The sequence below is a fragment of the Saimiri boliviensis genome, chromosome 2, assembly GCF_048565385.1.
Source record: "Saimiri boliviensis isolate mSaiBol1 chromosome 2, mSaiBol1.pri, whole genome shotgun sequence".
NCBI classification, from domain to species: domain Eukaryota; kingdom Metazoa; phylum Chordata; class Mammalia; order Primates; family Cebidae; genus Saimiri; species Saimiri boliviensis.
The window spans coordinates 159,542,003-159,569,601 of record NC_133450.1 but is presented as its reverse complement, the minus strand read 5'-3'; the positions used below and the strand labels follow the sequence as shown (position 1 = coordinate 159,569,601).

General features: G+C 37.4%; 1 protein-coding gene across 2 annotated transcripts in view; it reads right to left on the bottom strand.

The window, feature by feature from the left end:
- Positions 1–27,599, bottom strand: part of RIC1 (RIC1 homolog, RAB6A GEF complex partner 1) — a 120,757-nt gene that overhangs the window by 20,970 nt on the left and 72,188 nt on the right. For both annotated transcript variants that reach the window (XM_074394775.1, XM_003928179.4), the window contains exons 7-14: positions 27,124–27,215; positions 21,527–21,615; positions 16,840–16,984; positions 16,123–16,171; positions 7,600–7,752; positions 6,180–6,383; positions 727–765; positions 318–428 (exon numbers count right to left, since the gene is read on the bottom strand). In XM_074394775.1, coding sequence (XP_074250876.1) covers positions 318–428; positions 727–765; positions 6,180–6,383; positions 7,600–7,752; positions 16,123–16,171; positions 16,840–16,984; positions 21,527–21,615; positions 27,124–27,215 — 882 coding nt within the window. The remainder of the gene's footprint in view (positions 1–317; positions 429–726; positions 766–6,179; positions 6,384–7,599; positions 7,753–16,122; positions 16,172–16,839; positions 16,985–21,526; positions 21,616–27,123; positions 27,216–27,599) is intronic.

The window sequence follows — 27,599 nt, the reverse complement described above, 5'->3', positions numbered from 1 at the left end:
GAAATTTATTCTGATCACATTTGAAAAACTGAAGCCGGAATGTAAGAATAAATCCTCAGGCTAAAGAATTATAGTTATTGATCTTAACAAGAATTAAAAATAAACCAACTATTTTGACACAAGATCCTTTACCAAATACCAAGTACTTTATCAGAATCAACTCTTGGACATTATTCAGTATCACTTTTTATTATTTGATTTTTCTTATTTTTTAATAAGTAACCAAAATTACTTAGCTATAAACTTGATAGTTACTTCATATTGTAGTAGTTCTCTTATACTTTGAGAAACAGGTTTTTAATCTCGAAAAGACTAACCTGGGTAATGTTTCCAAAAAGTTTCCATTTTTTGGTGAGTAAAGAGTAATGTGCAAAACCAAACTTGCCAACCACAGCAATATTCTGTCCAAGCTTATCAATAGCTGAAAACTGTTTTAAAAAAAAAGAAAGAAATTTTCCTTGCAAACCTATACACTTAATTAGGCATAAAGAGCTTAGTATTGCGTCAGGCAAGTAGACTATTAATAAATGTTTGCTAATTAAATACTTTAATGTCCAAATATTCACAGTTACATCTGAAAAAATTACAGACGTTAATATACTAGCAGTGTACAACAGATCAAGTATTTTATTCTTCTCAATACACCCACTGAAGGGCTCTTCCCAGAATGCCTCTTGCAGCAAATGCTAGCCAATAAAAGTTAACACCAACAAAATAACAACTCACCCGTATAGGCCAATTGCTCTCTAGATAGGTGCTGGAAATCTACAGAAAATAATACATCAGTTTGGTAAAACTTATGAAATGTATTTAAACTTAAAGCATTAAGTTATCACAATATAAGATTCATCTTACTTTACTGAACAATGTTTAAGGTACCCGCCTAGTTAATATTAGTAGCAGAACACTTGGAATTTACCAATTGTATATGAATCAATGTTTCACATTTCATGTCTGTTACTTCATGTTTCTAGTTACCAGGCTTTCCTTTCCCCACCCTTGCCCCTTATGATGTTTCTGTTTGTTTTAAATATTGAACTCAATAAATACAGATGGATGAGATTTTCAGAGAAGGCACCCATGAGGGCAGCTATGAACTGTGCAGATGAACAGTTTGGGTTTCCTGATATGAACCATTCCAAGATAACCTAATTCAATTACAGTCTCAGAAAAAGTTTCGATTTTTTAATGAAAATAATTTCATTACTTTTACACTTTTTGATTTAAAAAGCTATGCTTAGGCCAAGTCCAGCAGCTCATGCCTGTAATCCCAACACTTTGGGAGGCAGAGATGGAGGCAGAGGCAGGATCACCTGAGGTCAGGAGTTTGAGACCAGCCTGACCAACATGGCAAAACCTCCTTTCTACTAAAAACACAAAATTAGCTGGGTCTGATGGGGTATTCCTGTAATCCTAGCTACTTGGGAGGTTGAGGCAGGAGAAATGCTTGAACCCGGGAGGCAGAGGTTGCAGTGAGTCAAGATCACACCACTACACTCCAACCTGGGCAACAAGAGTGAAACTCCGTCTCCCCCACCGCACCCCCCAAAAAGCAATGCTTATAAAATTATACAATATAAAAATGAACAAAATGAAATTCTCTGTTGCTTAGAGACAACCACTGGTTAGCTTTTATTCTATCTCTAAACAAACATGTATATACATGAAAGAGTGCATGTAAGATATTATTTTTCCATAGGGGTATTTTACTTATTTATCTACAAGAACTTTTAATATGTTACAAATATTAACTCTATCTGCAAGAAAAGTGGTCAATATATTTTTCCACGTTGTCTGTCTTACATCTTTGAACATGAGGTCTTTGTATCACCCTAACAACACCTTTCAATTTAAATAATTGATACAGGATATCAATGTAGATTAAGTAAATTCTAGCTTTAATGAGACTGATCTCTATATCTTACTGATTAATTTTCATGAGCACATGTTGGAGCGGAGTGAGAATTAACAGAACCGAACAAAAAAAGAGTCTTCTGTTCCTGGAATAAGAAAAGCTTCGATTTGTTCAAATTTATTTTCATTCTACTCTAAGTTGTCACATATTTAAAAATAAATGCCAAATTAAAAAGCCAAGTAAATTGCAATCAAACCCAGTAAGATTGTTTGCATAATGTGAAGACAGAACAAAAATTAAGTAAAAGCAATATGCTCTAAACATCTGTATTAACCCTGATAAAATTTATTGATAAAATTATTTGTTATACTTCACTTATTATCAAGTGCTTTACTTACTACTTATTATTTAAGTTGACTTGCTAAGTCCACTTAAAATTCAACTAAATCAACAGCTTAATAAATTAATAAAATTCACTATGGGTTGGGCGGGGTGGCTCACACCATCCCAGCACTTTAGGAGGCCTGAGGTCAGGAGTTTGAGACCAGCCTGCCAGCATGGTAAAACCTCATCTCTACTAAAAATACAAAAATTAGCTGGGGGTGGTGGCAGGTGCCTGTAATCCCAGTTACTCAGGAAGCTGAGACAGGAGAATCACTTGAACCCAGGAGGCAGAGGTTGCTATGAGCTGAGATCACACCATTGAACTCCAGCCTGGGCAACAGAGAAAGACTCTGTCTAAAAAAAAAAAAAAAAAAAAAAAAAAAAAAAAAAAAAATTAAAAAGTTACTATGATGGGTAAAATTAGCTCAGAATAATGGTAAACTTAAGGTATGATTGGGTGGTGAAATAAAAGTTGAAAGCAGTTTCAATTTTTTTTTCAGCAGTCACTAACAGGAGGAGGATGTACCTGAGTTTAACTGTGCCAATCAACCATGGTACTAAAAGGAATCCTCACGTCCCTGAAAACTTGGTGTTTCATGAGTACTTATGAAATTTGTGGGTGGGTAATGTGGGAGCTGGGATCTTACTGTAAAAGTGGATTCTAACACAAAGAGTTTCTAATAATGGGAATCAAAGTTAAATCTTACCAAATGATCCTATCTAAAGGAGAAAACAATTTATTCCGTAAAAATCTATGAAGTACCACAAATGATTTATTCAAAAAACTTAAGGTGTTAGGTTTAAAACAAAGTTTTCTTTTTCTTTTTCATGCAGTTTTGTGTCTACAGATGCTATGTATTTTCTCGAGTACGTCAACTTTGTTGATCTATGTGTCACCTGAACTCTGAGCTCTACCTCTAATACTGAGAACAGGAAATGGCAGAAGTAAGGTGGAGGCAGTTATAATGAGAAAAAAAACAAAAACAAAAACAAAAAAAAAAACCAGGTCATGAGAGCACACTCAGGGCACTGAAGTCATGCCACATCATTGGAAAACTAAGTGCTAAGGTGCAGAAACTCGACCCTTATCTTAGAATGTTTCAGTTTCTTTTAAAGAAACTGGATCTGCCCGCCTTTATTATTAAAGGCCCTTATTATTATTATTATTATTAATCATTTATTATTATTAAATGGTTTTTAAATTTTAAAGTAACTGCTAAAACTCTGTCTCCTGCCTAGTTTTATCTATAACTATTAAGACTGTGGGAGCCACCCTCCTAGCAGATTTTTTTGTACCAAATATCACACCTGATACACTTGATACATACTGTAGGAAGATAGCAAATAAGTGATCAATGAAATAACCTTTTAAATACTCTGCTGAAATCCCTAACATAGTGCCTGATACCTGTAGGTGTCTATCTCCCACATTTTGCGAAGCTTATTCTTTCTAAGTAGCCAAGTTAACTATCAAACCAACACCCCCGAGGACACCGAAGATGTATGTACCTTTCAGAAGTAAATGTTTATATCATGCAAAATACTGAGCACTAAAATAAACGGCAGTCTTAGAAGGAACATGGCCTAAAAACTAGAAGATGTGTGTTTTGTAAAGTTTCACAGTTTGTGTTCCATCTGTCAACAAACAGTTTTCAACATTTTAAAAATTTATAGGCAAGAAAATTTTTTTTAAAAAGCACTGCTTTTACAGCCAGCTACCAATCCTACTTCTGACAAGTATGTATTTGTTTTGTTTCACTTCAAGAAAAAACATAAGTAACATAGAATCTTTCAGTCTGGAAGTTAAGAAGCATAAGGTAGCAGGTTTAAACAAACAACAAAAAACTAGTAATCTAGAAGAGAAACAGAAAGAGCATCTGAATTAGTTGGAGCTCATCTAAGCTATACAAGAAGCATACAAAGAGTAAATCACGCAAACAAATCAATTTTGACAGCGGATGTGGTCACTTATCTTAGAAAAAAGGATAATACTGAAGGGTGAATTAAATCAGGCAACTATGTTTCTTCAGGGAGCCATCATAAATGGCTAAAAAGCCTAGAAGGTAAAGCATTAGCATTATATAGACACTGTACACTGCCCCACTGAAACTCCACCACCATAACCACACTGAAGTATGTAGCTGGAGTGCCAGCAAAATATAGGGCAACTCCAACTACAAACTACCAAATAGGCAAATTCTAAGTTTTAGCTCAAGATCAGTAGTGTATTATATGATTTAATACTCAGCACCTAGGTTTTAAAATACATTAGATTGTTACTTTAATGTAGAATCATAAAGATAAGTATGCCACTACTTTGCTGGGTGAACTGGACAAGTCACATAACTTCCCTGATCTTCAGTTTCCTCATGTCTCAAATCCAGTTGGACTTTATGATTCTAAGGTCCTTCCAGCTTGAAAAATTCTGAGTCCATTATAATTGTTTCAGAAGTACAAAACAATTAATGTGGCATTATTTATGTTATTTTTAAGGAAACTGATAAACTAGGGAAACCCTAGTTTTACAAGTTCATCTAAGTATCTCTAGCTATCTAAAGAACAGAATGACAGAGGAATCTTGCTGGTACCCAAAGTCCTAAAATCAGTGTTAAAATGCTTCTCTTATATGGGATACTTCATAGATGCTGAAGAATCACAGAATCACTAAGGTTTTGAGCTGGAAGGAAATTCAATTTTTGTTATTGCCTGATTGATTTTTTAGTTCCAGACCTACCTTCTTTGATCCTCTGCTCTACTTGGCTCTCTGGTAACACAGACCTGGCTAGGCAGAACTGGCATTGATGCTAGGTCAGTGTAGAATGAATAGTTCAAAGTATGGGGAAATGAAAATAGCAGAGAAATGGCTATAGGAGAGAAGGGAGCAGTGGAAAATTTTAGTCAAGGAAGTAGCTAATGCAGTTTTATTTAAAAATTGTTACTAATTATAAAATGGTATGTACATTGTTTGATTCTATGAATTGATTAATGTAAGTTAAATACATTTTTAGTGTATACCACATGTCAATGTAGGAGATAATCTTTCAACCTTACACATGACCATTTTTTTTTTCTCTCAGTATCTTCATCAAAGTCAACTGAAAATAACATGGGAGCTGAAGTAGGCTAGTAGTAGGGTAAACTACATAGAGATTCAAAGTAAGGCAAAGAATTATGGAAATAGAAACTGAAAGAAATAAGACTGGGCTTGATGTATCTAAAATATTTTGCTATCAAAAGGGGAAAGAAAACACTCAGAACATTGAAATTAAGTATGCAAGATTCTTTTAAGAAACTTGAACTTACTGGTTTCCCCAAATTAATTTTATTTGGTATCAAAATTCAGAATTAATTTCCATGTTTAACGTTTAATGTCAGTTTATCAGAATTACTGTAAGACACTGTTAATTTAAAAGTGATATCAGAATGAATAATTTAGAATAAGATTAGCTAATAAAATTATTAACAATAAAGCTCTCTACTGATCACAAGTCTGCAATTTGGGTCCAAAGTCACATGATTAACCTCAATGTGGCCCCACTAGGACTGTAAGGTCAGCTGTACAGAGTTCTAGTTGATGTTGTCACTTTCCATGAAATTATTACACTTTGTTTTGCTTGTGCAAATCCGTAGAGCTAGATTTATATAAAAATGAGGCTGAAAGTAAAATAAGTAGTTCTCAGTGAGAAGGTAAAACATAAACTTCTAGTTCTTCACATTATTAATGCACTTGAAGCAGGTGGGGATACACTCTACACCAAGTGGAAAGAAAAGGAGGAGAAAACAAGAGGACAAGAATGCAGAAAAGCAGAAGGAGGACATGACAAAATGGTTAAAAGGATTCTCCGTTGCCTGAAGTTAACAGATGAAACATTTAATAATCTGTTCCAGGTGATATCCTATCAAAGAATAAGTCTCTAGTCATCACTAATTACAGATTTACCTGTACAACATGCCAATGCCGATGTCCAAGTAAAGTGCTTAATCCCTGAGACTCTAAACCTCCATCTGAAAATGGGCTCTTTTCTCGACTGGGCTTACGCTCAGAGTGTGTTGAAGAACTCCTGGGATTCTGGGTTTGTGAAGCCTCTCCACAGTTCAAATACAAGCGATCCTCGCCCTGAAGCAATACCTGCTCTTGGTTACTCTAAATAAGTGAAAGAGGAACAAAATGGGTAAAGGAGAAAAGCAAATAAAAAGAACTCAACATATGTAGGAGAAAGTAAGTAACACATTGATTTAGTTTTATTATAGGAAATGTACATATATCTCAATGTTGATTTTCTTCACAGAGAACAAAGACTATACAATAATTTCATGCACTATTATAATTACAAAGAATAGTGCTATTAGTGACCATGAGTTTTCTACTACAAAGCCAGTGTTCTCAAAGGTAAGTAGACTTATTAACTATTCAAATCAGACAAAGCAGCATCCTACCCACCTCGCCATTTTAGTTCAAAAGCTGGCTTGACATAAAACTCAAGGGTGCTTTTAAATTATTATATGCGACGGGGAAGGGGAGGAGAAATACTTTCTTCTTTTATGGGGATCCTTAATCTTCAAGTGGAATAACAGATTTGAGATTCAGGCTATTTTCACCTTCTTTCTGGATTTGTTGTAAATTTTAATTAGAAATTTGTTGTACCAAATTTCCATTAAAAAACCATTGATAGTAGGTATTAAGATATGCATTTCTTACATGTTACATATACTATTACTGTATATTAGCAATATATAGTAATATTAGTATACATTATTTCAGATAGAAATATAAGAGTTTATAATTTGGGGCAGTGTTTCTAAAAGCAAGTCCTCGGGCACATTTTCTTCAAGCTGTTTCTTAAAAATTCACAGTTAAATAAGCATGGGGAACATTGTTTTTTATATGCTACCTCCTGGATTTTCTTGATGCACATTAGCATATCGTAAGACTCTGAAGCCCTAAAATAAAGAAATTTCTACAATTTTGTTTTCCCTTTATTTCACACTTACATGAAAACAAAAATTTTAAAAAATCCCATGGAACTGCTACTAATATCTCTCGTAAGTAGTGCCTGAAGGAACATGCTTTGGAAAATCCTATTCAGATAAAGACTAAATTATTCAAATTATTCAAATATATAAACATTGCTTTCCGTCAAATTGCTTATGACCCTATTAAAAAAATAAAAACCAAAGAAACACAACTCACTGAGAAATAAAATTTTGGTATAAATTTAATATAAAGTAAAAACACAAGAATCACAGAAAAGAAGATAATATGCCAATTTTAGGAGTATATACCATGCATATGTCATAAAGAAGCGTCTAAAATTCTAATATAAAAAACACTAAAAAATCAGAACTTTAAATATACTTACCATACAAGGGTTTACAGTGAGTACACTCTTAATAAACTGAAATAACAGGATGCTGGGCTGTTTTACTACACTCCTGAGGTCAGATTCAATTTCAGTGTTTTGAGAACCAAATCCACTGATTACCCATAGGTGATAGCCTTCTGCACCCCAGCTCTTAGAAAGAAGAAGAGGAAGAAAAAAAGTCAGAGTAATAAATGGCTTTTGTAGCCCTTCCTAGTTTCAATTATCCAAATTCTGAAATAGTCTATGATAGCATTATTAATGACCTCTGCAGATTGGAGAAACTGTGATAACAGACAAGAATGACAACTTCAATTACCTCTTAACTAACTCCAGAGGAAACCACCATTACTGCTGTCTACCTACAAAAGCGAAAACATTGCCTACCATTCTTAATGCCAATTTCAGGATCTCAATCCTAAAATTACCTACTATGTTCTGTAACTTGCTACCCCTCAAATACAAAGAAATTCCTTAGAGAAGACACTCCAGGTTACCTAGCAGAGGCCTGCCAAAGAAGCCCATATAACATGCAGTTTTGTATGGAGCAAAGAACACTGGATCGGAAGCTGTGAGACTAGAGTTTTCATTACAGCTTAGCTTTTTATTTTATTACCTTGGCTAAGCCAGCGTATAAGTATGTTCCTCTGTAAAATGAGAAAGTTCAAATAAATTCCTCCAGAGCCACTCAGTTTTAACATTCTGTAACTAGACTCCATGATAGTATTTTTAAAGATTAGTGATTCTCAATCTTCAAACCAAGAAAATGGTAAAGGGGCAAAAGGGGTACCCCATGAATTGTTGCAAAATTTCAAAAGTTTAATAGGACTTTCATGTTTTCCTGTGATAAAGGCATACAAGTTTTAACTAAAATGCTGAGATTCTTGGCTTGTGGTTGAAATATCAACTTAGTGAAATGGAAAACACTGGCTGTTTCATGACATTCAGAAGCAATGATTGGCATTTATAGAAATGTATGGCTGAAAACTTAAATTATGGACATGGGCAAAGACATCAAAAGGGGTCCTTGGTGGTTGAAGGCTGGAAACCACCATTAGGCAACCACAGTGGCTTTAATTCTACAAGAAACCCAAGATTAGAAAAATGTCTTCCTCTGTGGAGCAAGAAAAGAAGGGAAGTAACAAGTCTCACAGTCACTAATCTAAAAACGATGGTAAGCAGAGGGGCTTATGAGCTGTTATGTAAAGACAGGGATTATATCTCTTTGTTTTCTAAAGAAACTCTTGAAAATAGGTATTCAAAAATACAGGTTGAGCCTCCCTAATCCAAAAATCTGAAATGCCCCAATTGCTGAACCTTTTTGAGGGCTGATATAACACCATAGTAAAAAGTTCCACACTTGACTTCATGCGACGAGATGCAGTCAAAATTTTTTATGCACAAAATTATTAAAAATACATTACCTCAGTCTAAGTGAATAGGATACATATAAAACATAAGTGAATTTTGTGTTTAGACTTGAGTCTCATCCTCAAGAATGTATATACAAATATTCCAAAATCCAAAAAGTTCCAAAATCTGAAATACTTCTGGTTCCAAGCATTTTGGTTAAGGGATATTCAACCTGTATTGTTTACAACAGTGACCATAATTCTCTTGACATACATCTATGGGAGTTTTTAAAAATATGCCCAATGCACTGTGCTATACTGCAACTGGGCCTGGCCAGGTCCAGCAGCAGAAAAAACAAAGTGTGTGTGTTTGTGTGTGTGTGTGTAGATATGTGTGTATATGTGTGTGTGTGTGTGTGTGTGTGTGTGTATGCGTTCAAGTAATGCACAACATATTCTCCAGGAAAAATGCCCAATGAACATTTCACCTCATGTTAAAAGCAAGCAGGCCATGAGAAGACACATACAAAAAAGGCCTCATCTCAACAGTCATTACCATTATAAGATGACAGGGGTTTGGTGGATATACCTAAACAAACGCAAATACTGAAAACCAGGCAACCTTCCAATGAAAAAAAGGGACGACTTTCATCAAGCAAGAACTATTGAATGCTGGGAAGATGGCCGCCTAAGAACAGCTCAGGACTTCAGCTCCCAGTGAAAGTGCAGAGGGTGAGTGGACGCCGCATTTCCAGACGAACTCTTATTGCCCACAGACCAGGAGATACCCAGGCAGAGGGGTCGCCAGTGTCGCAGTCCCAGCCGGTGCGCTGTTTTGGCCCCCACGGGGCTGATTCCACCCGCGCGGCTGCTGTGACCACTCCGTTGCTGCGGTTCTCCGTACAAAAGCCACTGGTCTGGGAGCCCTCTTAGCTGGCGAGCAGAGCCCTGAGACGGCAGAATAGCCCATTCATCTGAAATAGCGAGCCAGGCCAGGAGATTCCTAGGCAAAAAATCCGCCAGGAGCCGGCGCCGCGGTTCGAGCCGACTCCGTGAGTCGCAGCATGGGAGATCCCGGCGCCTTTTCAACAAGCGACCGGAACGCGGGGTCGTGCAACTTAAAAGAAAAGACTCTGAGTCAGGGAGCCAGGTGATCAGGCTCGGTTGGTCCCAGCCCTCCACCCCCAACAACAACCAAAACAAAAACAGTAATTGGAAACCCTCTGGGTTGAGCCCTTCAAACCAAGCACAGCTGAACCGGGACGGTCCGGCTCCGTGGGGGAGGGGCTTCCGCCATTACTGAGACTCTCCACCGCTACGGAGGCAGGCTGCCGTTGCCGAGGCAACCCGCTGTTGCCGAGGCAACCTGCCACAACAGAGAGTCCCCCATAACAGAGGCAGGGCCACCATTGCCAAGACAGTTCTAACTACGCCCATATAAAAAGGACTGCAGGGAAGAGCTCAGGGCAGCTGGGCGGAGCCCACAACAGCTCAGCAAAGCCCCTGCGGGCAGGCAGAGGCTAGGCGTGCTGCTAGCTGGGCGGGTCCGACCTGAAAGAAAAATCAAAAAAGGCAGTAGTGCAACGGAAACTCATAAAGCTCCAACTCCCTGGGACAGAGACAGACAACAGGTGGATAAACCCACAAAAATGGGTAGAAACCAGCGTAAAAAGGATGAAAACTCCCGAAACCAGAACACCTCTCCTCCTAAAAGGGATCACAACTCCTCACCAGCAAGGGAACCAGACCGGATGGAGAAGGAGGGTGATGAAATGACAGAATCAGACTTCAGAAGGTGGGTAGTAAGAAACTACAATGAGCTAAAAGAACATGTTCTAACCCATCGCAAAGAAAATAGGAACCTTGAAAAAAGATTGGATGAAATGCTGACGAGAATGGACAGCATAGAGAGGAGTATAAGTGAATTGATGGAGCTGAAAAAAGCAACACGAGAACTTCGTGAAGCATGCACAAGCTTCAACAGCCGAATTGACCAAGCAGAAGAAAGGATATCAGAGGTCGAAGATCAACTCAATGAAATAAAAAGAGAAGGCAAGATCAGAGAAAAAAGCGCAAAAAGGAATGAACAAAATCTTCAAGAAATGTGGGACTATGTGAAAAGACCTAATCTACGTCTGATAGGTGTACCTGAACGTGATGAAGAGAATGAATCCAAGCTGGAAAATACTCTTCAGGATATTATCCAGGAAAACTTCCCTAACCTAGCAAGGCAGACCAATATTCAAATCCAGGAAATACAGAGAACACCACAAAGATATTCCTCAAGAAGAGCAACGCCAAGGCACATAATCGTCAGATTCACCAGGGTTGAAATGAAAGAGAAAATGCTAAGGGCAGCCAGAGAGAAAGGTCGGGTTACCCACAAAGGGAAGCCCATTAGACTCACAGCAGATCTCTCAGCAGAAACCCTACAAGCCAGAAGAGACTGGGGGCCAATATTCAACATCCTTAAAGAAAAGAACTTTCAACCCAGAATCTCCTATCCAGCCAAACTAAGCTTCATAAGTGAAGGAAAAATAAAATCCTTTGTGAACAAGCAAGCACTCAGAGATTTCATCACCACCAAACCTGCTCTACAAGAACTCCTGAAAGAGGCTCTACACATATAAAGGAACAACCAGTACCAGCCACTCCAAAAACACACCAAATGGTAAAAAAGCATCAACACAATCAAGAATCTGCATCAACTAACCAACAAAACAGCCAGGTAGCATCAAAATGACAGCATCAAATTCACACATAACAATACTATCCCTAAATGTCAATGGACTAAATGCCCCAATCAAAAGACACAGACTGGCAAATTGGATAAAAAGCCAAAACCCATCAGTGTGCTGTATCCAGGAAACCCATCTTACATGCAAGGATACACAAAGGCTCAAAATAAAGGGATGGAGGAAGATCTACCAAGCAAATGGAGAGCAAAAAAAGGCAGGAGTTGCAGTTCTCATCTCTGATAAAATAGACTTTAAAGCAACAAAGATCAAAAGAGACAAAGAAGGACATTACATAATGGTAAAAGGATCACTGCAACAAGAAGAGCTAACGATCCTAAATATATAGGCACCCAATACAGGAGCACCCAGATACATAAGGCAAGTTCTTAATGACTTACAAAGAGACTTAGACTCCCACACAATAATAGTGGGAGACTTTAACACCCCATTGTCAATATTAGACAGATCAACCAGACAGAAAATCAACAAGAATATCCAGGACCTGAATACAGACCTGGAACAAGCAAACCTAATAGACATTTACAGAACTCTCCACCCCAAATCCACAGAATATACATTCTTCTCAGCACCACATCACACCTACTCTAAAACTGACCACATAATTGGCAATAAATCACTCCTCAGCAAATGCAAAAGAACAGAAATCATAACAAACAGTCTCTCAGACCACAGTGCAATCGAGTTAGAACTCAGAATGCAGAAACTAACTCAGAACCACACAGCTTCATGGAAACTGAACAACTTGCTCTTGAATGTTGACTGGATAAACAATGAAATGAAGGCAGAAATAAAGATGTTCTTCGAAACCAATGAGAACGAAGACACAACATACCAGAATCTCTGGGACACATTTAAAGCAGTCTCTAGAGGAAAATATATAGCAATGAGTGCCCACATGAGAAGAAAGGAGAGATCTAAAATTGACACCCTATCATCAAAATTGAAAGAGCTAGAGGAGCAAGATCAAAAAAACGCAAAACCTAGCAGAAGACAGGAAATAACTAAGATCAGAGCAGAACTGAAGGAAATAGAGACACAAAAAACTCTTCAAAAAATCAATAAATCCAGGAGCTGGTTTTTTGAAAAGATCAACAAAATAGACAGACCACTAGCCAGATTAATAAAAAAGAAAAGAGAGAATAACCAAATTGATGCAATAAAAAACGATAAAGGGGATATCACCACAGATTCCACAGAAATCCAAACCATCATCAGAGATTATTACGAACAACTCTATGCACATAAACTAGTAAACCTGGAAGAAATGGATAAATTCCTGGACACCTGCAACCTCCCAAGCCTAAACCTGGAAGAAGCCGAAACCCTGAATAGACCAATAACATGGTCTGAAGTCGAGGCAGCAATAAAGAGCCTACCACCCAAAAAAAGCCCAGGTCCAGATGGGTTCACAGCTGAATTCTACCAGACATACAAGGAGGAGCTGATACCATTCCTTCTGAAACTATTCCAGACAATCCAAAAAGAGGGAATCCTTCCTAAATCATTTTACGAGACAAACATCATCCTGATACCAAAACCCGGCAGAGACTCAACAAGAAAAGAAAATTTCAGGCCAATATCCATGATGAACATAGATGCAAAAATCTTCAATAAAATACTGGCAAACCGATTGCAACAGCATATCAAAAAGCTCATCCACCATGATCAAGTAGGATTCATCCCGGGGATGCAAGGCTGGTTCAACATACACAAGTCCATAAACGTAATTCACCACATAAACAGAACCAAAGACAAAAACCACATGATTATCTCGATTGATGCAGAGAAGGCTTTTGACAAAATTCAACAACCCTTTATGCTAAAAACCCTCAATAAACTAGGTATTGACGGAACGTATCTCAAAACAATAAAAGCTATTTACGACAAACCAACAGCCAATATCATACTGAATGGGCAAAAACTGGAAGCATTCCCTTTGAATTCTGGCACTAGACAAGGATGCCCTCTCTCACCACTCCTATTCAATATAGTACTGGAAGTTCTAGCCAGAGCAATCAGGCAAGAAAAAGAAATAAAGGGTATCCAAATTGGAAAGGAGGAAATCAAATTGTCTCTATTTGCAGATGACATGATTGTATATCTGGAAGACCCCATCATCTCAGCCCAAAATCTCCTGAAACTGATAAACAACTTCAGCAAAGTCTCAGGATACAAAATCAACGTGCAAAAATCACAAGCATTCCTATACACCAGTAATAGACTTCAAGAGAGCCAAATCAAGAACGAACTGCCATTCACAATTGCTACAAAGAGAATAAAGTACCTAGGAATACAACTAACAAGGAACGTAAAGGACCTCTTCAAGGAGAACTACAAGCCATTGCTCAACGAAATAAGAGAGGATACAAACAGATGGAGAAACATTCCATGTTCATGGTTAGGAAGAATCAACATCGTGAAAATGGCCATACTGCCCAAAGTAATTTACAGATTCAATGCTATTCCCATCAAGCTACCATTGACCTTCTTCACAGAACTGGAAAAAAACACCTTAAACTTCATATGGAACCAAAAGAGAGCCCGCATAGCCAAGTCAATTCTAAGCAAAAAGAACAAAGCGGGAGGCATCACACTACCGGACTTCAAACTATACTACAAGGCTACAGTAATCAAAACAGCATGGTACTGGTACCAAAACAGAGATATAGACCAATGGAACAGAACAGAGGCCTCACAGGAAATACAACATACCCACAACCATCTGATCTTCGACAAACCTGACAAAAACAAGCAATGGGGAAAGGACTCCCTGTTTAATAAATGGTGTTGGGAAAACTGGCTAGCCATGTGCAGAAAGCAGAAACAGGACCCCTTCCTGACACCTTACACCAAAATTAACTCCAGATGGATTAAAGACTTAAACATCAGACCTAATACCATAAAAACTTTAGAAGAAAATCTAGGCAAAACCATTCAGGACATAGGTGTAGGCAAGGACTTCATGACCAAAACGCCAAAAGCAATGGCAACAAAAGCCAAAATAGACAAATGGGACCTAATCAAACTCCACAGCTTCTGCACGGCAAAGGAAACAGTCAGTAGAGTGAATCGGCAACCAACAGAATGGGAAAAAATTTTTGCAGCCTACCCATCTGACAAGGGGCTGATATCCAGAATTTACAAAGAACTAAAGCAGATCTACAAGAAAAAAACAAACAAGCCCATTCAAAAATGGGCAAAGGATATGAACAGATACTTTACAAAAGAAGACATACGGGAGGCCAACAAACATATGAAAAAATGCTCATCATCACTGGTCATCAGAGAAATGCAAATCAAAACCACATTGAGATACCATCTCACACCAGTTAGAATGGCGATCATTAAACAATCGGGAAACAACAGATGCTGGAGAGGATGTGGAGAAATAGGAACACTTTTATACTGTTGGTGGGAATGTAAATTAACTCAACCATTGTGGAAGACAGTGTGGCGATTCCTCAAGGACCTAAAAATAGAAATCCCATTTGACCCAGCAATCCCATTACTGGGTATATATCCAAAGGATTATAAATCATTCTACTACAAGGACACGTGCACACGAATGTTCATTGCAGCACTGTTTACAATAGCAAAGACCTGGAACCAACCCAAATGCCCAACGATGATAGACTGGATAGGGAAAATGTGGTACATATACACCATGGAATATTATGCAGCCATCAAAAACGATGAGTTCACGTCCTTTGTAGGGACATGGATGAACCTGGAAACCATCATTCTCAGCAAACTGACACAAGAGCAAAAAATCAAACACCATATATTCTCCCTCATAGGCGGGTGTTGAACAATGAGAACACATGGACACAGGGAGGGGAGCACTACACACTGGGGTCCGTTGGGGGGAAATGGGGGAGGGGCGGGGGGGTGGGGAGGTGGGAAGAGATAGCATGGGGAGAAATGACAGATACAGGTGAGGGGACGGAAGGCAGCAAAGCACACTGCCATGTGTGTACCTATGCAACAATCTTGCATGTTCATCACATGTACCCCAAAACCTAAAATGCAATAAAAAAAAAAAAAAAGAACTATTGAGGAGGAGGCCACTGAGACTAAAACAGTTTTGTGATTTCATCAGATCAACATGAGTGAAAAAATGGCCAACCTGGGCAACATGGCGAGACCCTGTCTCTAGTAAAAATAAATAGCTGGGTGTGTATAGTGGCATGCCTGTAGTCTCAGCTACTTGGGAGCTTGAGGCAGGAAGATCACTTAGTGAGCCTGGGAGATAAGAGGCTGCAATGAGCTTTGATCTGCCACTGCTCTCCAGTCTGGGTGACAGAGCAAGACCCTGTCTCAAGAAATAAATTAATAAACATGAGTGAAAATAAGGAAGAAAAAAATCCCAAGTTTTTTTTATACCATGCCAATTTTTTATATAAAGTACTTACCATGGAGTTGATCTTAAGGGGCTCCTTTTTGGTGCCATCAGACCTGTAACTGAAACAGAATGGAAACTATAATATAGCCTTCCAATTATACATAATGCACATAAAATTTAGTGTTGATTTTCTTAAAAAAATCAAAATGATTTTGCTCCTTCAAAAAAGAAATACAAGATAACGCATGAAATAGAAAACTGTGGGTTAATACACCTAGGTGTATGTATCTCTTACCCACATTTTCCCAAGTCCAAGTGACTTCTTGCCAGAGTCATGCAGCTTTTAAAGGTGTGCTCATTTCATCAGGACTGAGGTTCAGGGTAGTATACGAAGTGGGAAGAGATACTAACCTACTGCTATCAACCACTGGGCTAACCTACATTAACCCAATGAGAGAACATAACTTTCTACATTTATGTACATGTCTTACCACCCTTATTAAATGATAAATTACCTAAAAGCAGAACCATGTCTGATTCTGCTTTGTGTTTGACCTGCTGTCATATATGCAACAGGGGTTCAATAAATACATATATTTTTATGGAATGAGATGCATGTTTTTCAAAAAATGAAATGTTCAGAGAATGAATATATTCTGAACAGATTATGAACTTTACTGTTTAAAGAATCGAGGCAAAATGGAAGTTTTGACACAAGGTTTTGGTATGCATGCACCGTGAAAAATAATGGAGTTATTTTATCTAAAAATTGCATTTTTTGACTTACGCAAAATCTCCTCCAAGTGTACAAATCAGCTGTGCTCCAAACACACTCCATAAAGAAAGGCCTCCATATTCCCAGGTAACTATTACAACACTATTGTCAGGAGACCATCTCATCAATTTAACAGCTCCTGTTTTATTCCAAATGTCTGTTAGGAAATAGTAAAAAGAGTTAAAAATAAATAGTTGCTTCAGAAATTCAGGAATACTTAGTTTTTTGTTATTTATTTATTTATTTTTTACAGTTGATATTTTCAAATCTAAAGGAGCAGAAAGGCATGACTGCTTCAAAAAATGAAATAAATCCTGCTCATTTAGGACTACTTAAAATTAGCAAGGCCATTTTCTAAGCAGAAGAAACTAAGCAGAAGAAACTCAGTGCACAGGTGATTTTAAGAAGTGAAAGCTGTTTCTAGCCACTGTTGGATTGAATAACTTAAAAATGTGTAATCTTAAGCATCCTTGGCTTTGTATAAATCAGTTTCTGTAAAACAGGGATAAGTTTTACAGTAAAAACTGTCCTTAGTGGGGGGGGGGGGGGAAAGCTGGCCTTTAAAAAGGCTACATAGTAAGAATGATTAAAAAAAAAACTTAAGGAGCAACTTTCTATTTCTAGAAGTACAGCAAATGACACCCTCAATGACTTCCACACTGAAAAAACTAAGATGTTGAATAGAATACTTAAATGCTCAAAACAACCAAAAATACTGAGTAAAAGTGCTTGCTCTCTGAATGTTTCTGTGAAATCCTGGAGACCTTGACTTCTCCCCTCTGATGACTCATGTTAGGAACAGGAGATGAAGGTCAGAGTTTGGCCAAGGCAGGTAATCTAACAAAAGATATTCATGTAAACCTGGGACTACAATGGACTATATCCATGATGAATGAGAAAAAAAACCTCTGCCATGCAGAAGGAAAAAATTAGCAAGGAACATTTCCATGTTTTATCAATGGAACTGAATGGAAAATAATGCTCGTTTGATCATCTGAAGCCACAAACCCTCACTCTGATTTGTAATTCTGTGCAATTTAATGAGGTTCAAAGAAATCACAGAGAATACAATGCAAAGGGTTCCAGATTGATATAGTGCTCCCAAGCGACCAGTTGAAGCAAAGACAAATCCTCTCTGGAAAAACTCAAATGTAATTCAGTTCTTTGAGCACTACACAAAAAATATGCTTCAAAGAAAATAACTGGCTCTTAGTCAAAAATCCTAAAATACATAAACAAATAAGCAAAAACCCAAAGAATCAAGACATGGCAGAAACAGTCTCAGAACAGCTTCAGATTTGGGGATTAATAAACATAGAACATAAAATAACTATGCTTTTTATAGTCAACGAAATAAAAGAGAAAACCAAGACAAGGAGCAGGATGCATACAGATCAGAAAAAGAGCTAAATAAGACTTTAACTAATAAAACATACAATACCTGAAATTAAAAACTTGATGGACAGATCAAACAACATATTAGATATAATTGGACAGAATTAGCAAACCCAGATGGAGAAAAAAATTCTAGAATGCAGTCTAGAGAAATAAAATTTAAAAAATTTTAAAGTCATGTTAAGAAACACGGAAAAAGTAAAACGTATCTGAGTTCCAGATAAAGAGATTAGGGGAAAGGCAGTATTTAGAAAGACTGGTTGAGAAAATTTTCCAGAAATAGTTCAAAGACATGAATCTTCATCCAGCAAGCCCGAGTCTCAAGCAGGATTTGAAAAACAAACAAACAAAACTCTTCATCTTCCACATCACAATGAAACTGCAGAATGCCAAAAACAAAGACAAAATTTGAAAGGTAGCTATAAAGACTAATCTCTGGAAAAGAGAAGACAACTTGATCTCCCAATAGCTGCAATGAAAATTCAATGACACTGGAGCGAATTCTTCAATATATAAAAAGAAAAGAACTGCCAATCCAAAACAGCCTACCAAGTTAAACTATGATTAAATCACAAGGGCAAAATAAGTACATTTCAGACTCCCACAAAGTAGAGTTTACCTTCAAAAAACTTCATTAAAAGAAATTCCAAAGATGTGTGGGAGGTGTTTCAGGCAGAAAATGGTCTCAAGAAGAAGGTATGAGTTGGTAAAAGATATGGTAGGCAAAAATACTGTTGTAAGTGTGGGTAACACTAAGTCAACATGAATAAGTATCTTAATTGTGATGGTTAATACTGAGTGTCAACTTGATTGGATTGAAGGATACAAAGCATTGATCCTGGCTGTGTCTGTTGAGGGTGTTGCCAAAGGAAATTAACACTTCAGTCAGTGGGCTAGGAAAGGCAGAACCACCCTTAATCTGGGTGGGCACAATCTAATCAGCTGCCAGTGCAGCTAGAATATAAGCAGAAAAATGTGAAAACAGAGACTGGCCTAGCTCCCCAGCCTACATCTTTCTCCAGTGCTAGGTGCTTCCTGCCCTTGAATATCAAATTCCAAGTTCTTCAGTTTTGGAACTCAGACTGGCTTTCCTTGTTCGTCAGCCTGCAGAGGGCCTATTGTTGGACCTTGTGATTGTGTGAGTTAATACTTAATAAACTCCTCTTTTTAATTTATATGTATGTATTCTATTAGTTCTGTCCCTCTAGAGAACTCTTACTAACACAGATTTTGGTACCAGGAGTTGTTCTAGAGCAGGTGTCCCCAAACTACGGCCCGCGGGCCGCATGCAGCCCCCTGAGGCCATTTATCTGGTCCCCAGCCGCACTTCAGGAAGGGGTACCTCTTTCATTGGTGGTCAGTGAGAGGAGCATAGTATGTGGTGGCCCTCCAACGGTCTGAGGGACAGTGAACTGGCCCCTGTGTAAAAAGTTTGGGGATGCCTGTTCTAGAGGAATAGAATATTAAGGATGGAGTTCTTTCATTGGTTTTGGGGTATCTGGAGTTGGCTGCTTAATATGATTAGACCCCAAAATGCTAAGGAGTTTATTTCTAATAGTACAGAGAACACTGATAGTCCTTGGCATGAACTGTTTAGAGACTTATACAAAATAGATGCATTTGACACTCCTGACTTGTTGCTTGTGGGAGGCAAGGAGTTTAATGACTCTATACATAACATCTTTGACCATAATGTGGAGAACCATAGAACATAATGAAGCTGGTTGGTTGCTCCTAAGTTCAGTGAACAAAGTGATAAAGAAAATGATGAACTCAGGGACTCTACCTCCCAAAAGTAGATACTGAGCCTCAAATCTGCTAAGATTGTACTGAGTGAAAGTCTTATCTCCTGTAGAGAAAGAACTGAAATTGTGGAAAAACAGAGACAAATCCTTATCATATGAGTGGCTGACCTGCAGTGAAAGGTGCATGCACAGCCTCAACAGCTATCTATGGTTAAAGTGAGGACATCAACTGGCAAAGAATGAGACCCTGCAACTTGGAATGGGGATATGTGGGAAGACCCTGATTCACTGGATTCACTGAGTTTCTAAACTGTGGTGAACTTTTTTGCCATAAGAAACAGCTTCCCCATCCCCAGTAGTGGCAACATCCCTTTCCGGGACCCCTGCTGCCATCAGTCCTTCCACCTTTGTCTGAGGAGATAAACCCTGTGCTGCCTGAGGCAACAGTGATGGCCTCCCTTGAGGCACTTGCCAGGCAACATACTGCTGATTCTCCTCAGGAGTCACCCCCAACACCTCTGTTTGCTTCTAGACCTATAACTAAAGTCCTGGTGGGCCTGTAGAGGTGAGGTTGAGAGTGTGACCCATCAGGCGTTATGCTATGGGAACTGCTTGAATTTTCTAATTTATATCAACAGAAATCTGGAGAACAGGCATGGGGATGAATATTAAGGGTGTGGGATAATGATGGAAGAACAAAGAGTTGGCTCAGAGTGAATTTATTGAGTTAAGCCCACTAAGTAGGGACTCTGCATTTAATGTTGCAGCTTGGCAAGTTAAAAAAGGTTCTAATAGTTTATTCACTCCATTAGCTGAAATATGGGTTAAAAGATGGCCCACTGTGAGTGAGCTGGAAATGCCTGATCTCCCTTGGTTTAATGCAGAGGAAGGGCTCCAAAGGCTTAGGAAGATTGGGATGGTGGAGTGGATTAGTCACTTTAGACCTACTCATCTCAGCTGGGAGGGTCCAGAAGATATATCCTTGACCAGTGTCTTGCAAAACAGATTTGGGAGGGCAGCACCTACATCGTTGAAGAACCCTGTAATTACTCTTCTCTGTATGTCAGATTTAACAGTGGGAACCTCAGTCACTCAGCTATAAAATTTAAATACAATGGGAATAATTGGATCCAGAGGCAACAGGGCCAAGTGGTGGCACTCAGTCATCAAAGGCAAGGTGGGTGTAGCTACCATAATGGACAGCAGAGGCAAAGGTGCAATCAGAATAGTCTGACTCGTGTAGAACTCTGGCACTGGCTAATTAATCACGGTGTTCCTGGAAGTGAAACTGGTAAGAAGCCTACTGCATTCCTACTTAATTTATACAGGCAGAATACTTCTAGGTCTCACAGACGGAAGACTAATTTTAATTGTTAAATCAGAGAATCACAGCCCCTCAATCAATTTCCAGACTTGAGCCTGTTCCAGACCCAGAACCCCAATATTTGACCTATAGCATGACATGCATTATTTGATTTAAAAACAGCATCTGCTATACCTAGCATTACCAATAAATGAAAAATGTTTAAAAAAAGAAAGAAAGAAAGAAAAAGACTCACCAGGATACTGTTTTGCTGTTAGCTCTAATTTATGAGATAGCAGCATGGCTCCAGTGCTGTTATCTATTGTATAGACCTGCACAGAACCACTGTGAAAACAAAACAAAAAAAAACTTTTAGTGAAAAAAGACAAATACAAATAGAAAATGCATTATGGAACTCTTACATTTTGCTGGTAGGAGTGTTTTAACTAGAACAAAACCATTTTGCCAATAAGTTGCAGTCATCTCATGAATTTGAACAAAGGAATATTCTAATCTCACAATTTTACTTCCAGATATATCCCAGAAATTATTGTCTAATGTTTATCAGAGACATGTACAATGTCCATTGTACTGCCGTGTATAATTTTTAAAAAAGGAAATAGCCTGAATATCTAGCAACATGAGAAAAAAATAAACTTTTATTTAGCTATAGTACATATGGTGTAGAATATAAATACTATATACCATACAGCACTAAAAAAGAATGAACTTTAGCCACATGGATAGCGAATACAGTTAACTCTTGAACAACATGGATTTGAACTGCATGGGCTCACTTGTAAGTGTATTTTCTTCTGCCTCTGCCACCCCTGAGATACCATGACCAACTTCTCCTTTTCCTCCTTCTCTTCCTCAGCCTACTCAGCATGAAGATAGTGAGAATGAAGACCTCTGTGATGATCCACTTCCACTTAATAGTAAATACATTATTTCTTCCTTATAATTTTTTAATTTGGAGACCCAGTCTCACTCTGTCGCCCAGGCTAGAGTGCAGTGGTGCCATCTTGGCTCACTGCTGCCTCAGCCTCCCTAATAGCTGGGATTACAGGCATGAGCCACCACACTCGGGTAATTTTTGTATTTTTAGTAGAGATGGGGTTTCACCATGTTGGCCAGGCTGGTGTCGAACTCCTGACCTCATGATCCGCCTGCCTCCGCCTCCCAAAGTGGTGGGGCTACAGCCGTGAGCCACTGAGTCCAGCCTCTTCCTTATAATTTTCTTAATAATTTTTTTCTCTAGCTTATTCTAAGAATACAATATATAATATTAATATATATAACATAAAAAGTATGTGTTAATTGACTACACTGTCAGTAAAGTTTCCAGTCAACAGTATGCTATTAGTAGTTAAAAGTCCTGGAAGGAGTCAAAAGTTATATGAAATTTTCAACTGTGTGAGGGGGTTGGTGCCTCCTCCTGGGTTGTTCAACAGTCAACAGTATATATATTTAAGATATCTTATAGATACACACACACACACATAAAAGTGTGTGTATGTGTGTGTGTAAAAGCACAGCAAATATAAACATACATATTGGATAAATATAGTAGTTATATAGTATTAATAGTAAATATATTTGTGGTAAAAAAATACAACGAAGAATTAATGTATACAAATTTCAGATTAGTGATACTCTGGCAGAGAAAGGGGAGTATCAAAGAAGAGGGATAAACAGCAAGCTTCATCAGCACTGGTGAGGTGCTATTTCTTATGCTGGATAGTAACTTATAAAGATTTTATTTTTAAAATATATGTTTTGTGTGATGGTATATATAATTATTTAAAACATCTTTACAAGGGTCAAATTTATGAAGGGCCTGAAGCCAAAAGTAAAATCTCTGTAATACTTCTAAGGTACATTTCAAAATTGAACTGCAATAACAGAAAAGTCTCATTTGTGCTTGTGGTATAGTCTCAGTTCAAAAATTTAACACACATTCAGCATCTGAAAACGAAACTCCTACTTATGCAACATTATCGTAGAAAGAAAGAGAAACAAATGTTGTTCTTAAAAATACTTTTTAATGTAAGACTGCTTTTGCACATAATAGGATGACACTGGTTTATGACTATCAGAATGTTTTATTGTGGTAGGTGAAATCAGATTGCTTCTTCATAGCAGCTTTGATCCATTCCCATACAGGTCCTATCTCAAGGATTTGAACTGAGACTAAGTAAATAAAATACCTGCAATAGCAGCCTCCTTAAAGTTGCCTCATAGCTTACTGATACTTGTTTTTATTTTCATTCTTTTTTTTTCTATATGTGTCCATTTTGGATGATTTCTAAGTTTTTCAAGTTCATTAACCTTTCTTCTGCAATGTCTAATCTGCTGTTAGTTGCATACAGTTTATTTTTCATCTCAGACATTACAGTTTTTACCTCTAGAAGTTTAATTTCAGTCTTCTTCTAATATCTTCGATGTCTCAGTTTAATATCCAAGAGGGACACCTCACCGCTCTCCGAAATTCTGTCTTTGTGCCATCTCTTTGGTGTCTATATTATGAACTCTAGCTCCCTTGGTTCTCCCAGATTCTCTGATTTCCATGTGCTCATCTCAACTCAGGATCTATCTCCCCATTCCTGTGCTGCATCCTACAAACACTCAAAATAATAAAAACTAAGGGCAGTTATAGAGATCATTTTGTTTCTCATCTTCCAGGAAGTCACTGTTCTTTGTTACCTTATGTTCCTGTCTTGAATTCAAAACAGCTCTTGCATATTTTTGTCTATTTTCCTGGCTGTATCAGATGTGGTGGGGGGTGAATCTAATCTGTCATTCAGTCATATCCAGAAGCCAAATATCTGGAAAAGATTTCTTTACAGACTATCTGCCTAAACAGATCATCTCTTGCAAGAGACAGCACTAAGTGCGTAGCAGGTGTTTGTTTTTGCTTTGCATCTGACAGCTGTCAACTGCTAACCCTGGGTTGCTGAGCTCTAAAATGTTAGTGAAGAGTCAATGTTTTAAATAACAAGTAGACACTAAGTTACTACGTATAAAAGTCTGACAATCTTTTAAGTATTCTGTAGTGCCTGTATTTTTAAAATTACTTTTACTTCCATTTCTTGCCAGCCTTATGTAAGAGAAAAACAGCTTTTCATTAAAAAAAAAATAGGACTAACTCCAAAGCAAATAAACCTCTATAAGGGCGATATTGGCTAGTACCACATAAGTGATCAAATTTAGCGTCATTAATATGGAGACAATTTGACATTATTACTAAATGATATAGGAAGTATGTATCATCACCCATGACAAAATGTGTAACCAGAATCTAATAATATCTTTAAATATGAAGATTGTTCAAATACTGATCCGCCACAAACTGGCGTCCTAAAAGGAAGCTGGCTTCTTGCACAACTCTAAGGACACCAGCTTTAACCTAGTGTTCAAGGCAATTAGTCCTGGTAAATGCTGGCAAATCTGGGTTAGAAGATACTGGTTTGTTATGTCACACAGCTAGAATCACAAAACTTTAAACCTAACCCATTAACATGCTAGAAGAGAGCTTGTAGTCTCCGAGCTGATGAAAACTGAGGTGACCAAAAGCTATAAGCCAAGAGTCTACCTTCATTATTCTGGGGAGAGGGCTAGTACTTCACTTATAAGCCCATAGCTTAAGGAGAAGTACTTCTAGATTCTAACACCCAGCCTTTGTGCTAGCCCCAAATGCAGGAAACGGGGGAAACTGCACACTTGCCACTGCTTCTGTCTTTGCGTATTTTCTCTAAATGCTTTTCCATGCCTGACATGTGGGCTTTCTAGTCACTTAACTGTATTGCTCAACAAGAACCAGCTTCCAGGTTAGTAATGACAAGTGTGAGAAAAAACGAATGCCATCATGAGGAAACGATGAGGCAAATCTAGGAGGCAGGATATTCTATAAAGAATTGACATGGACTCAAAAAAAGTCAATGCCATGAAAATAAAAAAAGTGGTATAAGGATTATTGCAGGTAAAAGGTAACTAAAGAGAAACAGAAGAAATTTAACTGTTGGTGGCAACTGGATTAATCTGCTTATAAATTGGGTACTAGATCCTATTAGGGATTTATCATTAATTATCTCACATGTGATAAAGATATTCCATTTATATAAGAGAATGTCTCCTTTTTTGGAAACCAAGAGATAAGGCAAATGTATGTCAACAGCAAAGTGCATAAATTATGGTATAGTCAAAAAATGGAACATTATAAATCAATTTAAAAAATGATTACAACTACTGGTAAATGACATGGATGAATCTCACAATGTTCACTGGTTACTAGGTGAGTCAAGGAGGGAATAAGAGTTGTGACTAGGAAGTATCAGGGGTAGAGTCTGTGACTGTAGACCGGCAATGCTGTATTTACTGATCCAGTTGTAAAGAGATGGGTTTTTGTATTACAACTGTTAAAATATGAATATTTGGATTATGTACTACTTTGTATGTTTTTGTTTCACAATGTCAAATAAAAAGGGTATTATACTTTACGCTAGTAAGTTTGAATGTATATATGAAAGAAACCAATTCCTAGAAAAATACAACTTGCCAAAATGACGTAGGAAGAGATAGAAAATCTAAATCCTCTTAAATCAATTTTTAAAACTAAACTGAATCAATAGTCCAAAAAAATCCCCAATAAGAAAATTCTAGGTCCAGATGGCTTCTCATTGGCAAATTCTACCAAACAATCAAAGATGAATAGAGATGACACAGAGGGGAATCCCTCCCTCAACTTGCTTTATGAGACAGCCATAACCTTAGTTACTCAGGAGAGTAAGGAGGAAAATTATAGGTGAAATGTACTCATGAGCATAGATTTTAAAAATTCTAAACAAAATGTGACTCAATAAAACTCATAAACATTAAAAAAATGCTTTTCCTTCTCTCTTGTACTAAGTTAAACCTATCTGAATTTCTACATTTAACTGCTCGATGAGGATCAATGTATTAAGAAAAAGTCAAAGTTGAGGATGAGGATTCCCCACTTTAGAAGGAATTTATAAAGAGTGTAATGAAGGTGATTTATAATATGTGAATTACTTATACTAATAATAAAATCTTTGATACTTAAAATGGGTAGAGATGATATGGCTGGAGACTACACTATATATGTGTTCTACATAACAACCAAGTCACATTTTGAGGGCAACATAGGGTTTTATATTTAAGAAAGAGTTTAGAAAACCAAAAAGCACTATAACATTGCAAGGCATTATAACAACATTATTTTTTATTTTAGCTAAAATTTATGAGCCAAAATTTAGGCTCAACAAAGTTTGGTATTTTTGTTGTCTAATGTATTAAGCGCTTAGAACTATGGCTGGTATGTGACAGGCACACAGGTATTTGTTAAATAACTTTTTTCAATATTATTTCTAAAATCTCTAATAAACTAAAGCAAGAAACCGGTTTTATACGTGCACTTAACATTTGCTTGTTAACTGAGGCGCACTCACTAACTTGAAGGCATCATCGATGCTGATGTCTTAAAAATTAAGGATTATTTTAAAAAGGAACAATGTCTTTCAAATCCTGTTTTATACAATAAAGAACTTAAACTTTAACTGATTTATTCTGTTTAACTTGTAAGTCAATTTTCTACCATTGAAGAAAAAGCTCACTTTTACAAATTAAAACGCAAAACCTCCAAAATCTGCCCTTCACTTTTGTTTGTTGAAAATCTAATAAAACACTTCACTTTTACATTTCATATTAAGGTTGACTGACAAATTATGATAGCATGATAAAGTTTATAAGTGTGTTATGAACATCTTATGTTTAAAAAAAAACAGTATTTGTGGCAACAACTCTTAAGAATGCAAAAGTCTACGTCAATTATACCTCACACAGCCAAATGCCATTAGTCGATACTTGTTATTTACTGCTACACATGTTCCATCAACAACATCTTGTGGCCAAACTCCATGAAGCTGCTATAATAAAGAAAAATAGTTAAGGCTTAAAAAGTGTTTCTCCAAATTTACTGTAGTCAATATAATTCTCCTTCAGTAAACATACAATTTCATAACGCTTATTTGGTTTCATCTGCAGAGGAAATTATCCCACCAGGACTACCACAATAGTCTCCCTTAAAAATACTACCAAATAGTCTCCCTTAAAACCTCAAGCTTCTCATAAATTGGTCTGATAAATACTGAGCTCTGTCCAATGCTAGTTAATCTATTTAAAAAACACTAAAATGTGGAAAGTCAATCTCCAAACTCAAAGATAACTTTCTTGTTACAATGTAAACATTTTGGTAGCAGAAACCACATCTAACTTGCTCACTATCATCATTCTCATCACCTAACACACAG